This window comes from Ciconia boyciana, chromosome 3, assembly GCF_034638445.1.
Source record: "Ciconia boyciana chromosome 3, ASM3463844v1, whole genome shotgun sequence".
NCBI classification, from domain to species: Eukaryota; Metazoa; Chordata; class Aves; order Ciconiiformes; family Ciconiidae; genus Ciconia; species Ciconia boyciana.
The window spans coordinates 51679450-51696307 of NC_132936.1; the positions used below are offsets into that span (position 1 = coordinate 51679450).

At 46.3% G+C, this 16858-nt stretch overlaps 1 protein-coding gene across 4 annotated transcripts in view; it reads left to right on the plus strand.

The window, feature by feature from the left end:
* Positions 1-15653, plus strand: part of FOXO3 (forkhead box O3) — a 95884-nt gene extending 80231 nt beyond the window's left edge. For 2 of the 4 annotated variants that reach the window (XM_072855615.1, XM_072855616.1), the window contains one exon: positions 11474-11612. Coding sequence is in view for 1 of the 4 variants with exons in the window: in XM_072855618.1 (XP_072711719.1) it covers positions 11474-11677 (204 nt within the window). In the remaining 3 variants the exon portion in view is untranslated. Of the gene's footprint in view, positions 1-183; positions 2170-11473 lie in introns of those variants that run through there. The other 2 variants (XM_072855618.1, XM_072855617.1) reach the window with 2 other exon arrangements.
* Positions 15654-16858: the final 1205 nt, after the last annotated feature.

The window sequence follows — 16858 nt, forward strand, 5'->3', positions numbered from 1 at the left end:
AGAATAGTATGTAGAGTATGCCAGTGGTGAGGGTAAACGAGGTATTCATTCAGTTTGCAGCTTACTTCCAACTTTCTTATTTTCTGGATGAAGGATGGAAAGAAGGAGTCGGCGTCGTTTGACTTCACAGTGCATAATTTGCCCCTTTCATCTTTAATTGAGTTTTCATTCTCTGTTTCACAGTTAGATGTTCAAGGGGAAGCTTTGCAGTAGGTGAGCAGCAGTGGTGAACCTCCTGAATGTCTTCTTGTGTGTATGGAGTACCACAGGAGACGTGTGCTGTGATCTGCTGTCTGTGAGGGAGAACAAGACTGCACAGGAGTCCTCCTTCCAGTCTTTCTGCAAAGCTGCCTCGCTCCGGTGGAGTGGTTGGTTTGCACAGTCCTTTCTCTGTCGGTGGAAGGATTTCCTCTGGTTCTTTCACACCTTCTCGCTCAAAGCGAGAGCGCTGCAGTACACGGCCAGGAGACGGGCTGTGGAGGTGGGCTGTAGGGGATGCCATGTCCTGCTGACCCTGCATGGAACGGCAGCTTGGCAAGGCAAGTGCCACAGCTGAATTCTGGTTTTCCTTCAGTTCCAGTGCTGGGCAATTTAAAAAAGGAAAGGGGAAAAAAAAGAATTGACTCATGAACCAGGAAGCAAAAACTTGCAGAAGGTCACGCTTGCTGATCACTTCTCTCTTCCTCCAGGTGCATGAGCTGTTTGGATCTAGAAATCCTTTTTGCATGAGGTGAAAAAAAAAGGCAGTAGGAACTTTATTGCTGTGAAACATCCAACAGTACAATCTGCCAAATGGGGCCTGAAAAACTGATGTTATTGACGGCTTTGCTTGACACAGGCAAATAGGGCGGCCTCCTGCTTTCGTGTCTTTGTTTGCTGTCTAGAGGTAGAAGATGCCCGTGGGGGGACCTGCCTAAGGCAGCGCGGAGGAGGCACACCACGCCACCTCCCCACCAATGCTTGCCGCTGCCCGTGCCATTCACAGAAAGCATAGCCACCGTGATCTTTTTCAGGCTGCTCCCTCCGAATAAAGGAACTGACACATCTGTGTGAGTGGAGTCTCATTGCAGAGGACAGATTTATTAACGAGACAGCTCTCCTCGGCGGATTACTGTCCAGTCATCTGTGGAAGCCTCTTTCCCTCTCTCTGACAAGTGGACTGGCTGTTGCGGGGTGCCTCCGGTATCAGGTGCAAGCAGAGATGATTTCTGCTGAGCTGGTTCATCATGCACCTTTCCTCATCTGTTAAGCAGCGCTGTTTGAGAGTTTGCCTCCCTATGAGCATCTCATATTTTGATAGGGGCGCCTCGCATGACATCGGATGCAATCGTTCTGAATTGCTTTCTCGGTTGCTTCTCCGCTTCGCTCTAGCAATAGGGACCCCTGAATTAAAATCTTCTCTCTGCAGTGTTCATGATCCCAATAATGAATCTTTACAGGCTTGAAGACTGGGGAGCACTTTCAGCAGGCAGCCTGGCGCTTGCTGACGCTAAATCCATTTCACGAGGGCAGCCAGGTGCATTTTGCAGGCAGGCAGAAGCAGTTACAATGGGTTATTGGCATACCTGGGAATAGTGAGTGCTGTGTTTTCTATGAAAAATAAGAGAAATGTTGGAGTCAGTTTTCGGGAAGAAAAGAAAGAAGCCAAATATGTAGATATTTAGTTTATACATACTCTAGGTATAGAGGGGGTTTACTTTGGAAGAAAATCAACTACAGTTTCTTCATAGGGGAAGTGAAAAAACCCGTGCAGGAGACGCCACCATTGCGGGTTTAGTGGCTGTGCACGTTTGCTGCCCATAAGCCTGTGCACGGTCCCTGGAGAGAGCCTTGCCCGGTCCCACCGTGCTGGCCCTGTGCCCCTGAGGCTGGCCATGCCCAGCCTTTCAGAGGGCTGTAATTAAGGCATATAAATGAATTTGGGGTTGTTTTGTTTTTTTTTCTCTTATAAGAAAGAAAGGAGAAAATCAATATGCTTTTTTCTTGCTTTATTCACTCAGCCATAATTTTCCCCTCTTAAGCTGGCTGGGGCCTCTGTTCCTCTATCTCTGCCTGTTTCCCAAGAGCACTGGAGAGGCCCTCCACCCACTCAGATAATCATCACCTTGGTTTTTCAGCTTGTTTATCAATAAATAAAGACGTCACTATTCCCTCACCTGTCTCTAGAATACCTTTTATTTTGAATTTAATGGGTCCTCTCTCAGCCTGGGGTTCCCACAACTCTGCACTTTGCTCCGTGGTCCTTCTCAGCTGGCGAGTCCCAAGAGACTTGGCATTCGCCAAAGAGTAGTCCCAAACAGACCGGCAGAGGAGACTATTTGGGACATTTACTGCTGCCTGGAAGGTCAGGAGCTGGTGAGCAACTACCACTTGGGCAAACATTTCCTCCAGCATCAAAACCCATCCAAGAAGTTGTTTTTACCTCGATTGTTTCAGTGATCCAGTTTACAACGGTGCTGCGCAGGCAGCAATGCTGGCAGGGCTTGGGCCGGGGCTGGAGGATAGCTCAGCAGAAGCAGGGCAGGAGCTTCTTGAGCTGGTTTCACCCTCTGAAAAACTCATCTAGCTGCATCTTCTGAGAGAGATTGCAGAGTGCCTTTTAGCAGGATGCCTCTGGGCTCTGTAACAGAGCTGTGCTGGAGTCATGTTGACTTGTTCGAAAATTACAAGTAAAATAATTCACAGACCAGTTAAAGTCACTCATTTTGCCCTGGCATCATCTAGGTCCCACATCATCTTACTGTAGTGGTAGAGTGCACAAGCTACTGATAGCAACGTCATGTAACATTCTCACAATTTTATGATTAACATCTCTGATAAAGCAAAATCCTAGGAAACGTAACGAGATGCCTGTTGGTATTTCATAAGTCCATATCAGTTTGGACTACTTGCCAATTTGTTAATTGGCGTTCAACCTGTTTCTGGGTGAAATTCATACCAAAGAGGAATGCATAGGTCTGAGGATAACTTACTGTTTACTACAACACCATCTTACAAGTTGAAGTAGATAGTGAAAAGATCTCCATTTGGATGGGGTTTCAAATCAGAGACCTCTAGACAATATGCCATGAAGAAGATGATTTTTACTCTTTACCAGAAAGCTTGTTTTCTGTTCATTAAAGCTGAAATGTGGAAACCAGAATTGGTGGACCTCTTGCCTGAGGATGCTGACAGCCTCAGGACCATAGCTGCCCTTCCTGCTCTCTTATTTTCAAAAATGAGGTCTTAGGGGTAGTGCTGGCAGGTTTCTTACACGGAGCCAAGATGGGGGTGGCTGCCTTTAAAAAATCTAAAGGAAATTCAGGAGCAGCAAATTCTTCTGCTCCATTTCTAACAGGTTAGTGGTTAAGGCGGTGGTGCGTTTCTAACATTTAAGTGTTGTTTCAGCCAGCCCAAGTTTTGAAAGGTGGTTTTGTGACTAGCTGAACATCACGCACGCCAAGTTCAGCCTTCGAACAAAAATATCTATGTAGAAAACCTATTTCGCTGGAAACAGGGATCCCATTAACTCCAAGGAGGGCCTGCCCCGAGCAAGCTCCTCGCTCCCTGGGCACACACCAGTGGCACAGGAGCAAACTCAGTGCTCGTGGCTGCTGGGGAGGAAGAGAGGGGAAAGCCGGGCAAACCCCACTGGGGCTGTCCCCCGTGCCGTCCCGCTGGCCACAGTGTCCCTCAAAGCCCCTTGCACTCAGGGGCCAGTCCTACACTTGCAGGGATGCTGTGGCTTTTGCTGCGTGAAGGCAGCAGGAGCTGACACACGAACGTGATGAATCGCTTACTCCTTCTGGGAGTAGGGCTTTTTGGTTTTGGTGGGTTTTTAATCTGGGTTTATGTTTTGGGGTTTTATTAACCAAGGAAAAAAGAAAAAAATCCTGTAAAAGAACAGGATTGCCTCTGCAGGCTTGTGTTGTGACTATACAGCAGCTGAAGCCAGGACAGTGGTCTGATCCTGTGGTTTGGGTGTTCTGCTGGTGGTGTTTTATATAGATATATTTTTTAGTACCTCATGCTTTGTCATGTGATTCAGCAGCAATAATTAGGCAGAAACTTGCTGTCCCTGCAGATGCCAAGATTACAGGATGACATACTCTCACCAGATGACAGCACAAACTGATATTTTTAGAACAGCCCGCATCAACTGGTCTCCCCAGTGCCTTCCTCCCCCCTAGATCGGCAGCACGCAGGTTTTATTACAGAATGAATCTTCACAAATCGTCTTTTTCATGTGAATGAGCCATACTGATTGTTTAGAGCTGCAGATCAGTGTTGGTCCCCAGACGTGCTGTTGCCTGATAGCTGGGATGGTTACAGGTGGTTTTTCTTTTTTCTTTCCTTCTTTTGAGCCAGACTTTTAAATAGCCCCCCCCCCCCCCCCAACATACTTTCTTGAAGAAGTACGTAATAAGAGATCCTTTTTAGAAACATAGTGTCATGCAGCTGAGGAAAGGTCAGGATCTTTTTTCATAGCAATTCAGCGCTCAGCCAAGGTGATGAACTGACAGTCGGAGAGGTTTAAGTCTTGTGTTGATGACAGCCAAAGAGCACAGGTGTAGCGTAGGCCAGCAGGAGTGCACGTATTTGAGTAGTACCGTACGTAAGTAGCCAGCCTTTCTCTCCTGGCCCGGGGAGGGAGGGAGGATGAAGGAAGGATGCTCACCCAACACCCCCCCGGGCTCCCAGCGCTGCTGGTGGAGAGTCTCCAGCAGGATGTTCCCATCAGCGCTGCCTCGATCGAGTCCCACACAGTGTGTGGGGACACTGACCCCATTAAATCAGGTACCTGCAGCTGGGTGGTGGGAATGTTCCGCTCTGGTCCAGTCTACAGGGGCTATTTAATCAGCTTTTCCACTCAGATTACCATGCAGGGTGGCAGTTGTTGGAGTCTGGCGGAGCGGACATCTGCTGAGCAGTAATGGGACGGAGATGCGGCTCAGCTAGCAGAGGCTGCTGTGTAGCCGCGGTCGTCTGCGGTTACTCCAGGAAAAAAGCCACTTTTCCCAGATGATGCTGTGGAGAATGGCTCGTGTTTATGCACTTTTACAGCTCAGCTGAATATCTTGCCCATTGTTTTTCCTTTGTACTGCTTGCTTTTGCAAACTGCTTCTCCTGGCTTTCATGGGTAATTTATTTCATACAAATGTAGAGAAAATCTGGTTTTGAGGAAGGACCTTCCCTCTCTTGCCTTTTCTACCACTTGTAATTCATGATAGAGGATGTCCTGCCTTATATCAACATGGTGGAAATCCTTTTGTGTGACCTGTGTGAGCATTATTGGCCTGTCATTTTCAACTTACTGCAGAGGAAAATGAGAAGACTCCATAGCAGGGAGGATGTTTTTAAAATAGGCTTGGTACCTAGCAGAGAAAAAGAAACTCTCTGTGAGGACATTCAGAATAAAGAGTACATAGCATGTTTCCATAGCACTATGAACCCATAATTCGGGATGTTTCCAGCCATGCAGGTACCTTTTACTCTAAAAAGCGGCTCTTATTCTTCAGATTCAAAAGTGCAAGCAAAATCCTTCTCTGGTCTTGCACAGGAGTAGTAGTTATCCATCCTTTTCTGATCCACAGTAGAGGTCTCCTTCCCAGTGCTCCCGAGTGCCTGAAGAAAGCACTGTTATTCCAGCCGATGTGCTTTACCCCTAACAGAAAATGTATTTTGCAAGCATTTTTGGCCTTCTTCTTCTAGTCCAGCAGCATCCTGCCTAAAAGGTGCTGTGTTGAACACCCAGGCTGATGTCTCTCAATCAATGGCAGTGTCACCCATAACCGGCAGGATTTCCACCCCATTCCTCAGGCCCCTGAACAAAAGGCAGGGGATAAAATTTACCATAAGGTTGTCAAGTGAGAAGCCTGGAGACCTTGTAGAGAGATGATGTTCTGTATCTAAACTCCTCTCTGTTGGCCAGGGCAGAGGATTGAACCCAGCCAGATGTGATGGTTCTCAACAGCAATTGCGTATCAGTAGTGCTTGTGCTGGAAAGCCGGCATAACTGCACACTGACTTGTCTGTAGGTGTAAAAACAAGTGTGGCAGCATATGGCCTTCTTGTATGGGCAACAACACAGTGAGATATGTAGTGGAGTCTGCATGCGCCTGCTCCTCTTGCAAGCAAGTGCAGAATTTCCTGTGAATTTGGTTGTTCAGTATCAGGTCCCGATACATTAGGAAAACCTGATCTACTTTTAAGTGTGTGAGCATGGGTGGACCAATTTCTCACTGGGTGCCTCCTTTTCATCTGTAAAATGGGTAGAAGGGACCTTACCCACCTTTGAGGGTAGAGTGAGCTTCCTGGAGGAGTGGTGGACTCTCCCTTGCTGGAAATATTCCAGACTTGGCTTGACAGGGCCCTGAATAACCTAACCTAAGGCCCTGCCTGTAATAGACAGTTGGACCAGATGATGCTGAGTCCCTTCCAGCCTGGACTTTTCTATGATTCTGTAGGCAACAGGGATATCAGAATAACATGGATATCAATAGTCGTGGTACCTCACTACAGTTCTGGGCAAGCCTTTCGTCCCAGGAAGCTGATACAGGGTGAGAGAATGATCTGCTGTCTTTAGTTACGTTTACTTCCAAAATACTTGGCTGTCTGCTATGGTTTGCAACATTTCTTGGAGTGGAAGAGCAGCAACAGAAGGAAAAGAGACACTTTCGTGCTTTACGTGCCTGCGCAAGTACCAGCACAGCAACTTTTTAGCTCCCATAAGTCTTAGTTCTGTGCCGGCATTCTTCCTCTTTCCCTCCTCCTCCCTTACTCTCTGCCCCTGATTCTGAGCTGGAAAAGATCTATTTTTATGAGTAGAATTTAAAGAGAAAAAGTGAAGTTGCAACATGCCTGAAAGTTCAGGCCTTAGAAAGCAAATATGTTGTTGCCAGCTCTTTTTTCCCCTTGGGCTTTGCTCTCTGACCTCAGTGTTGTCTCTCAGCACAGTGCCATCCTAGTGCAGTGTACACTAAGCATGTAGCATGTTGCTGTGGCATACCTGCCATGGCATCGGGATTACTAATTTTTATTCTGCTTGAACAAAAAAATCTCATGCCGCAATTTTGTCGTTATAGAAGGATTGGCCACAATAGTTATCTTCCTTGTTTCTAAACAAATACTGTGTATTCTTCAGTCTTGAGCTGTGAAAACCTTGGGCAGAATATTAACTTGTACCCATACCTAAGCAAGTCTTGCTTTTTGAGCCTATGTCCATTTTGGAGTAGAAGCTGTACTGCTGGCAGCGATGACAAATCAAGGGACAGAGGCACTAGATCGAATGGACATCTGCCACTAAAGGGTGCAGGTTTCCTTCAGAATCTTTGTATCCCCAGTCTCTGGACAGTAAAAGTAGTTACTGGGATTTCCTGTCCCTGGAGAGTCATTACGGAGTGGTGCCCAGGGAAAACACTTGTTTTACAGACCTCTAAGTGGTGATATTTTTCAAGATGTGATCCACTCAAGCCTTCCAGCCAAATCAGAAGGTCCTTGGTAGGCCACCATACAGAGGAGCTGTGTGTTGATAGCGCGGTTTCTCATACCATAATTATGTAAAGGAGCACATAACTTTTCTTTTAACAGAAAACTGTATGTGCTGATTGTTATGTTAGCTTACTGATAAACGTAACGACCCGTGTATGTTATCTGTGCCTCGCTCTGGGGAGCATCGATGTGTCACCTTTCTATTCTGAAGAAATTTCCAGTGCTGCGTAAGTGGAACCACTGGGAATCAAAGGGAGAAAGCAACAGGTGGCAGATGGTCCTTCAGAGCTGCTCTGATGGTGCACGAGCTGGTGTGGGCCTTGGGAGACGGCCGTCCGGTTAAGTGGTAGAATGATGTGAGACAGAGGTGAAGAAATGTTGTTGCTGGAGGGAAATCACAACCAACAGCTCAGCCACGGAGTAAAGCAAGAGTAGCATTTGTAACGGTCAGTAGCAAGGTAGAGGATGGGAGAGCAGAGAAAAGGACAGAAGGGGGCATCTCATCTCCCACATAATTGCTTGCAAGCTGAAGAATTAGAAAATACAGAAATACTTGCTTTTTGTTTTACACTCTTCCACCAAATAGGATAAGCAGATTTAGCATCTAGGGTTCAAAATGTCTGTGGACGTGACAAAGCAGGAGTTCATCCTCACCCCTCACTTAATGCTTTTTCTGTTCCTGTTTTAAAGTCATTATTTTCACCAACCACATATATGCATGGGGGTTTTGCATAAACTATAGCTTGTTATAGTACTATGGATTCTTCTGATGTCCAGCAGATGTATCTTGTTCCAGCCTTCTGTACCCAGGGGGTCAAAACAGCCATAGTGGAATTGCCTCTACTTTCAGTGCGTGCGTGCATGTGTGTGTGGCAGAGCCCAGGTATCAACGCAGTTGTGAAGACTGCACTCCAAAAGAAACTTCGCTTTCTTCAGAAGAAAGTTGTAAGAAAAGGAAGTCTAAGAAGCTTCGGGAGAAAGTCTAAAATTCCTCCTTCCTTTCCACTCCCTGATGATTGAAAATGGGCTTTAGGTTTGGCAGAGGAACTTTTCAAGGGAGAACTGAATTTTCCAGGCAGTAGCTTAAGAAGTACAGGCAGATGATGTTTTCCATTAGTGCCCTTTTTGGAAGTTCCCCCCAGCGTAAGAAACAGGAAACCATGCCACACGTGAGAGGGGGCTCTATGCCTTTGCTGTGGCAAGTTAGCAAACGCTGCTCTAACCCACTAGCCCTGCTAGGCTTCACCTTTCTTGTATCCCTCCTTGACTTCTGTTCTATATGTTTTTTTCTTCACTCCCTGTGCTCATACTTCTGCTGCTCTTATCCCCCGAGGGAGGACCCAATAGTAAAGGCCAGGAAAGAGGATAAAGTGGGGACTGGAGTACTTTACCTGGAGAGCTGCCTGTTGCCCTTAGAGGACAGCATTGTCCTGGCTCACCAGAGGAGAAACCCCATCTGTCTCTGCAAATTCAGGGTGACACTCAAGAGGACAAGCTTTTCCCACAGCTGTCGGGAATGGGAGAAAACCTCGTGGTGGCTCAGGATGCAGCTGTAGATACGTGAGGGCAGGGAGAGAGGAGCACTGGGGAGTTGTGGTTGAGGACCACTGATAAATGGAGATGTAACTGGAGTGCTTGCTTCTCTGCCTGATACAGTTTTCATTGCTATGAAGCAGCAGGCCGCTAACTCAGGGTTAACAGAGGCTTTTTGTGGCGAGACAGAAAGCGAGAGTGTGTGGGTCTATTACAGCCTTTAATGGGGTAATTTGAAGGCAGGCAGGTTAAGACTTTGATCTACTTCTTTTCATTTTTTAATCCATTTGCAAAGTCCATGTAAACAGAGCTGTGAAAATGGAGCATGGTTTGGTTCTGCTGTGAGCAAATTTCACCTCAGCTGTGTGTCTGTCTCCTAAACGTTGTCACTGCCTGAAGGACGGGTGTCCTCAGGAAAGAATACTGGGCAGTGCCACTTCCACAAATGATGCTCATCATCATCACCCCTCCTCCAGTTTTTTCTCTTGTCACTTCGTTTCATAGTACAATATTTTACATACATTTTTAATTTAAACATTAAACACTACTCTGGTAATTCATCGGGAGTTTCTATACTCGTTTACTTTTAATTAATAGCTCCATTCAAAGTCACACATGCTGAAGTTAAGCCCGTGCTCAGCATAACTGACGGCTGCATGAGAGCAAGACGGCTTGCCGGGCTGCAGCACGCGGGACACGAGCCTTGCCTTCGGATGAGGTTATGCTTTGGGAAGTCACCCGACCCAGCCCCCTGGTGCTAAGGCTTTAAGGAGAAGTAGAGAAAAGGGCATGCACTCGTTTGAGCTGCATACAAGCCACTAGCCCAGTTTTACTGGGGGCTACCAGGCCTGTCTGGGTATCTTCTGCTGACCTTGTTACGGCCATCAGGACACACTTACCAAATGGAGTCATTGCCAGGCAGTCACATTAACGAACGGCTAGCGTTAATTTGCCCTTTGAAAATGAAGAAATCAATATGTTGATCCAGTTGGAAATCCCTTTATTCACAAAACAGTCTATCCCAAACCCCTCCACATAATTAAGGCTAAAGCCAAATTTTGTTTGGGTGAAACGCGCAATCTGTCTGCTCCCTAAGCTGTGCTGAATGAAGTTCTCCCCTAATGGCGCAGAGAGCAGCTGTCATGCTGTTGCTCTAATAACCATGAGACAAAATGATTAAATTTCCATCAATCATTTAGCATTATCAGAACAGGTCATTTTAATAAAATGTTATCTTAGGATGAGTGCCTGGCACCTTAGAAAGGAGAGGGGCAGTGATGGAGAGTCATCTCGTGACAGCCTTTGAGTGATCCCCCTTGCAGGAGATGCTGGTCCAGATTAATCAAGCAGTCCCCCTAAATTCACCGTTTTTATGAGGGTGCCTGATACCACGATCTTTTGAGAGTAAAGACATTCCTGTAATCAATTCAAATGGCTTTTTGGTTTCGGCAAGTGTCCCCTTGTTCTTGCACTGTATAAAAAAATCACCAATCATCCATCTCGGGGAAAATCCTCAACAGGTTGTAAGTGGTGGTTTCAGAAGCCATTTCAGAGCCAGAAGTTACATTGCCCAGCAGTGCAGATGGCTACCAAGTGGGCTTTCTGAAGATGTGAAAGGATTTCATGGGAATGTTTAAATGTACATATTTTCCAAAACCCTACTTGGTGCCTGCCTATATCTTTGGGACACTGAGTACCTTCAAAAACCTGGCCCTTGGCCCCCTTGGTTGAAATGTTCATCTGATTTCAGTGTTTTACCTACTTACTGTGTCCCTTCGTAGTCATCTCCATGCTGCATCCAAGGGGTCTTTCCAGTGTCTTTCCCTCTGCAGAGAAGTTTCATGGCTACGGAATAAGCTGGACCCTAACTCTGTTTTTAAAGCCAGGTGGACCCTGTCTGGTGACAGTGTGTCCTACGAGCAGGAAAATGGAGAACTCCAAAGTCCAAACCGAAATTCATGGCTCCTTGCTGCTTTTCTTGAGCAGCCTCCTTCAGCTGTCCTTCGAGGGTGGTGGTCGATGTCAAATGCTGACGGAAGATTTGTCCAGCCTTTTGGTGATGCTGAGAAAGGGTGGTCATGAAAAATGGAGAAAAGCTGGAGGATCTTTCCATGCTTCACCTGGAAATACGCTTAACAAATAGATGATGCTCTGGGTTTCTGTAAATCAGACTTGGCCATTGTTTTTCTTTGGAGAGAGAGTTTTTTCTTTCCTGCTTGGGAGCAGCTAAGCCAGCAAAGAAGCACACTCAGGCCTTGGCAAGGGAGAAGCATTTTCAGGCAGGGTCACGGTGCAACTTATTCCTTGCTATAAGTTGGAAGCTCCTGGGTGCAAACAAATCAAAATTGCTTGTCAGTGTAAGCTGTTGTTGGGTTTGGAGGTTTGCTTGGTTGCCTTTTTTGTTGTTTGTTTTTTTTTCCTACATGCAGCAGTCTCACTGTCTTTTCTTCTTTTTCTTCTTCCTCTCCAGGCCCTCAAACTGACACGAGATGTAGAGAGAGAACCCTTTGCCAAATCTGCTGTCAGCAAGTGGACAGTGATACTGTTTACAGCTTACGACCTTTGTGAACCCTACATTATTTTCCTAACGAAGCAGACTGTTAATAGGCCCCTTACCGGAGTGAAGATCCTCCTTTTTTTTCTTTTTTTTTTTCTCTTTTTTTTGGGGAATTGAGCTCATTCTGAAGTATGCAAAATCTTCCTTTTCTGGGATGGCCAAGCACCTGCTGTGGAGACAATGTTCAGCACCATCCTGTTGAGAACACACTGTGTAGCCTTTACAGTAGTTACTTGTCAATGAGTATGTGGTGTTTCAATATATTAATGGTTTATGGGATGTTTTAAGTTGGCTTTTCTTTTTGGAGGTTTTCCGCGTCTGCCCACCCTCCCCCCCACAACCTCCAGTTTGATTTCCTTAGATTTTTGACCATTTTTGCTTTCTCTCCCTGGGGAATCTCAAGTACTGCGCACGCGCAAGGAAATGATCATAACCCAACACTGCTCAGACGTCAGGGTTTCCTGAATATACAGCGTTCGTTATACCGATCAACCAGCTGAATTCCAGAGAGAGGCGATGCGTGTGGTCTGTTTGTTGGGTTGGTTTGTTTGTTTCTTTCTTATTCTTTCCTTAAATTTAATGGTACACCCCTGTTTACCATAAGTGTCAAACCAGGGTTGATTGCAAAACAAGGGAAGCCGGCAAGTTTGCCTCTTGGCTCGTGAGGACAGACTGACAGCAGGTGCCGTTGCCCACACGTGCACCGAGGCAGGAGCCCGTTTGCTGCCCGCCGGAGCGGGCTCCCCTCCTGCCTTATGTTAGCAGAGCTGCCCCTACTGCTGCAGTGAGCTGGTCAGGAGTTATAAGCTGAGCTGCCAGACAAGTTGAACATAGCCACCTGTAAAGATGTGTTTGAAAAAGTGACAATTAAGGTAAGTACGCCACTTCACAGAAAAGCTAAGCGTAGAGGCTGGGCATCGGCAGGTGACTTGCAGTGGCAACACCAGGAGTTGAGGCACAGGTCATTGCAGGGTGTGTTACTGCATCAGTGATCCTTTATTTTTTTGTTTTGGACATATCCTTGATTATTTTTTCCTTCTCGTTATGTATAATCTGTTGTAGCAGAAGAAGCAGGAGAGGGAATGGCAACGTGACCGTATCGTACAAATGGCTTTTCATATGAGCATAGATTGTAACAGGATAAATGACACTGAAAGACAAGGCAGTTTTATATATTTTGCTTCTAAGATTTTCTTTTGTAAAATGAATAATAATTAATAATAATAATGAATAAAAGGTATGGTGCTGTATAGATCCTCTCTATAATCTGGAAAGTTTGATTACTTTTTATTAGTATCTTGGGGGGGAGGGTTACAAAAAAAGAGGGGAAGACACCAATGGTACATAGGAACTCGGTAGGAAGAGGTTCTGAATAGGACAGTGTATACATAATTCTCCAAAGCGATATATGAAGTTTTTTTCTTTGCATAAAAGCATTATGCATATAAATATATAAATATATTTTATTATGTACAGAAATGGATCATTATGCATGGATGTTAGGAAAACAAACTAGCCTTTTAACCCAAAGTCTCAGTGCATGAGTTCCCACCGACCCGTGTCCCATGCAATGTGGAGTGACTCCCTCTCGCCACTGCCACCGCACATGCACAGTCATGCACACACACGTACACACACACACGCATTCGTGGGCCCTTCCTCGCTCCTTACTTTCCAGGTCCCTGAGGTGATATTGGTGAAACAACAGCTCCTAGTGTGATGGAAGTTTTGTTTTTGTATTGTAGCCCCCACGCTGTTCTCTCGTAAAGATGCACTTCTTGGTTTCTCCCTGCAGTTATGACTGTGTAGACTCTGTGCAGTTGTGGTTATCGTAGCCCTGTAGCATATCAACTCTTCCAAGCAGCCAAGGGTTTATCATTCGCCTTTTAAAAAAACTTCTCTTTTCTTTTTACACCGAGGTGGTCTGTTTGTCAGCGTGGGGGTTAGTGTATTGCATTTATTGGAGTTAGCTGATGCTCGTCGCCCATTTCTGTCAGCAGCCAGCTACCCAGGACGCTCGTGTGGCACAGTGGTCACCTGGGCTAGTGATTATCGCTTTGCTTATCAGAGTGCAGTTGCAGGCACCTTTTACCAAAATTGATCACGAGCTTTATCACCAACCTCCTCTGAGTGTGTAGCATTAGCTCTCAGCTTCCCAGTACACCCCGAAATGTGAGTGTATGCTGAAGGACTTCCCTCCGGTGCTCCTTTCCCCGAGGCTCCTGTGCAGCTGCTGCCCTGCGGCTGGGCTTGTCCCCCTGCCCCGTGGTTTCGGCCGCCAGCAGAGCTCACTCGGCAGCTCCTCGTGCTGGGGTGCAGCATTTGGTCCCTGCACGGGTGAGCCTCCGGTCAGTCCCGGGGTGCCTGCCCAAAGACCACCGACCAGGTTGCTGACAGCATCAGTAAGGCCTGACTTGATGGTATGGCCAAGGTGACCAAAATCCATCATTTTATTTTTTTTTCTTTGTGTGGATGCACTTCTTGTCAAAGGCAAGGGAAGGCCCGTTAGCTTAAACCAAATGGGGACAACTTCTGCTCTGCTACGGCAGCCTAGCCCCCTTGAGCTCAATGGAGCTAGCTCCCACTGGCAGAAATGAGAGAGAAAACTATGGTCCGCTCTGTTCAGAAAATGGAGAAAAACCACTTGATTTAGAGACAGCCCATCAATGGCAGAGAAGTTTTTTTTTTAAGAAAAAATAAAAGCATTAGCAGCTGAAAGGCTTAGCCTGCCTCCCAGCAATGTCAAGGAAAGCATTTCCATTGGTGTGGCTGGGACGCCTTGGGTCCCTGCTTTGGAGAACATCCCAGCACTCACTGAAGAGGGGTGGACTCGGCCAACCTCTTCGGTTTGGTTTGGTTTCCGTTGCTCATTTTTGGGGCCAAGATTTCCAAACGGAAGTGCCTGGTGTCAGGCACCGAATGTCGGGGACTCCAGCATGGTCACAGGGGGCCAGCTGCTCTGCCCTTGTTGCTTCTGGAGGGAAGGAGAGGTGCCAGGTCCCCCCAGGGCAGGGAAAGGTCACAACCCTCTACGCCTGCTGAGATGCCCAGCAAACGCCCTCCTCTCCAGAGGTGCTAAATAAATCTCACTGAGTTCAAAAAGCCTCTTATTTAGGTGTCAAAATACAGACTTGAATGGCTAATTTGGGGAACCTACCTTTTGAAAATTTGGCCTTTGAGTCTTTGAACATGTTTATGCCTAGAAGTTTTCCTTCTGAAACCGTGTAAAACAGATAAAGGTCCAGAACAATTACATAGGTATCGTTTAAACACTTGGTCTAAGCAAAAGGTCTAAAAGGGTGACATTTATGCAGTTCCTAGTCACAGGTTTGGGGCTTGATTTAATGATTTTGTAAAAAAATTTTCTCTTGAGAATAATCGGATAGTTGACCACTGCTTAACTCCAGAAATTTTTGTGCCACCGCCTCAAAAAGTTACCTTTTAGGTCATGTATTTCTCTAAAATGATGTCATTGCTTGGCAATCGGTGTCCTGTGAGTGTTTCCAGTACACGATATACCTTAGGAATTGCCAACAGATGCGAAGGGGGACCAGATACATTTCGTTACTATGGGTTGGAAAAAATGGATTGTATATTTGGCTTCACATGTTTAACTTTTTTTTAAAAAAAGTTGCATGATTGGAAAAAATATGTATACAGTATCTGTAAAACTGTTTTATCTGTTTTTGTTTCAAGCCATGTAAATTGGAAGAATATTAAATCCACAGCCTTATCGCGCATGGCCGTCTTTACATACCGAAGAGCTGAACAGTTTATACTTTTCATTTGGGCTATCTTGTACTTTCATTTGAAAGCAGACACTCTCATGTTGCAGTCTTACTGAGGATTTTATATTAAAAAAAAAGGAAAAAAGATGCTGCTGTGGAGGAATATACTACCTTACTACACAGAGGTTGGAAGGAAGTTTGTTTTGGAGCAAAACCTGCCCCTTTCCAAACTAAGTAGAGACGCAGTGCTTACTCCACTTGGTGTTAGTAGATATTGCCTTGTGTATTCCATTTTAAATTGTAATCTAGTTTGTAAAAGAGATGGTGACGCATGTAAATAAAGCATAATGGATCTCTACATTGCACATTTGCCTTTGCTCTGTTTCATTGTCTCATGGATGGACATCTAAACCTTCCAAAGGTCCTGGAAAAGGGGTGACTTCTGAGCAGCGGGTGAAACCGTCTGGTGGGGGGGTTTGGGGCTGGGGAGGGGGCCTGATGCTGCATCTGCTGGAGTCTGTGAATGCCTATTTACATGGGCCTCTGCACTTCAACCCTTCAGCCAAGCCAGCGTAGTTTCGGTGGTCAAATAACCCCCAATGGGATCATTTACTGCTGCTAAAAATCACAAAGTTCACTTGATTTTGAAGGGGGGGAGGTTGTTTTTCCCTGGAATGGCAACAGCACCCTCCAGCTGCAGCCCAGCTTGCCCGTCCTGGAAGACAACCAGCCCAACTGCAAATGGGTCAGGAGAGGAGTTACACCCCCCCGTGGGCTTGGCTGGGTTTCAAACTGTCTTTGAAAAATGCCTGGAGTACTTGAAACTACCCATTTGGGATTTGGGATAAGAAAACCAGCAGCCTGACTCAGCAGAAAGTTATACCGAGGGCTCTGGCCAAAGCACAGGAGAGCGTGCTCAGAAACATGAGACATGTCAACAAAAAACTCTTCTCCCACCCTGACGGGAAGCCACAGATGTCTTGGTTTTTTGGAGTCATTTTTCAAGAGCAAATGGTATTTTCAAGAAAGAGGAGCCTTAACGTGCAGCGGGGAGGGGTTTCCCATGACTCCGGGGGGATGACCGCCGTGTCGTCCTTGCAAAGCCCACGGGAGCGTTGTGCTGAAGCACTGCAGTATAAAGAGCAGCCTGGGGATATCCCTTGTTTAACAGAGCAAGAGCTATTCAGGCTTTGTCCTAACTAGAGATAGCCTGAAATATTACAATATTGTCCTGCAGCAATTACAGCTGCTCCTCGGAAATGGAGCTGTTTTGCTGAGTTCTCCGAAGGCTCCTCCAACAGCGATCTGGCAGTGAAGGACCCGTGTCCTCCTCCTGGTTGGCATCGCCCCACTGGTATTTAGGACAACAATGAGAGCGTTTGGCCCAGTGAGGTGCCGGGCGGAAGGGCCTCAGCTTTGACCTGAATTTAGGCAGGGGCAGCAGCAGCGATGATGAGCTGATCAAATCCTGTGCGAGTTTTGTGCTGAACCTACTTGGTTGGGTTGTGCAATGCCTTAGCTGTGACCTTCAGTTCACCCACCCTTGGAATAGATCATTCTTATCTTTCAG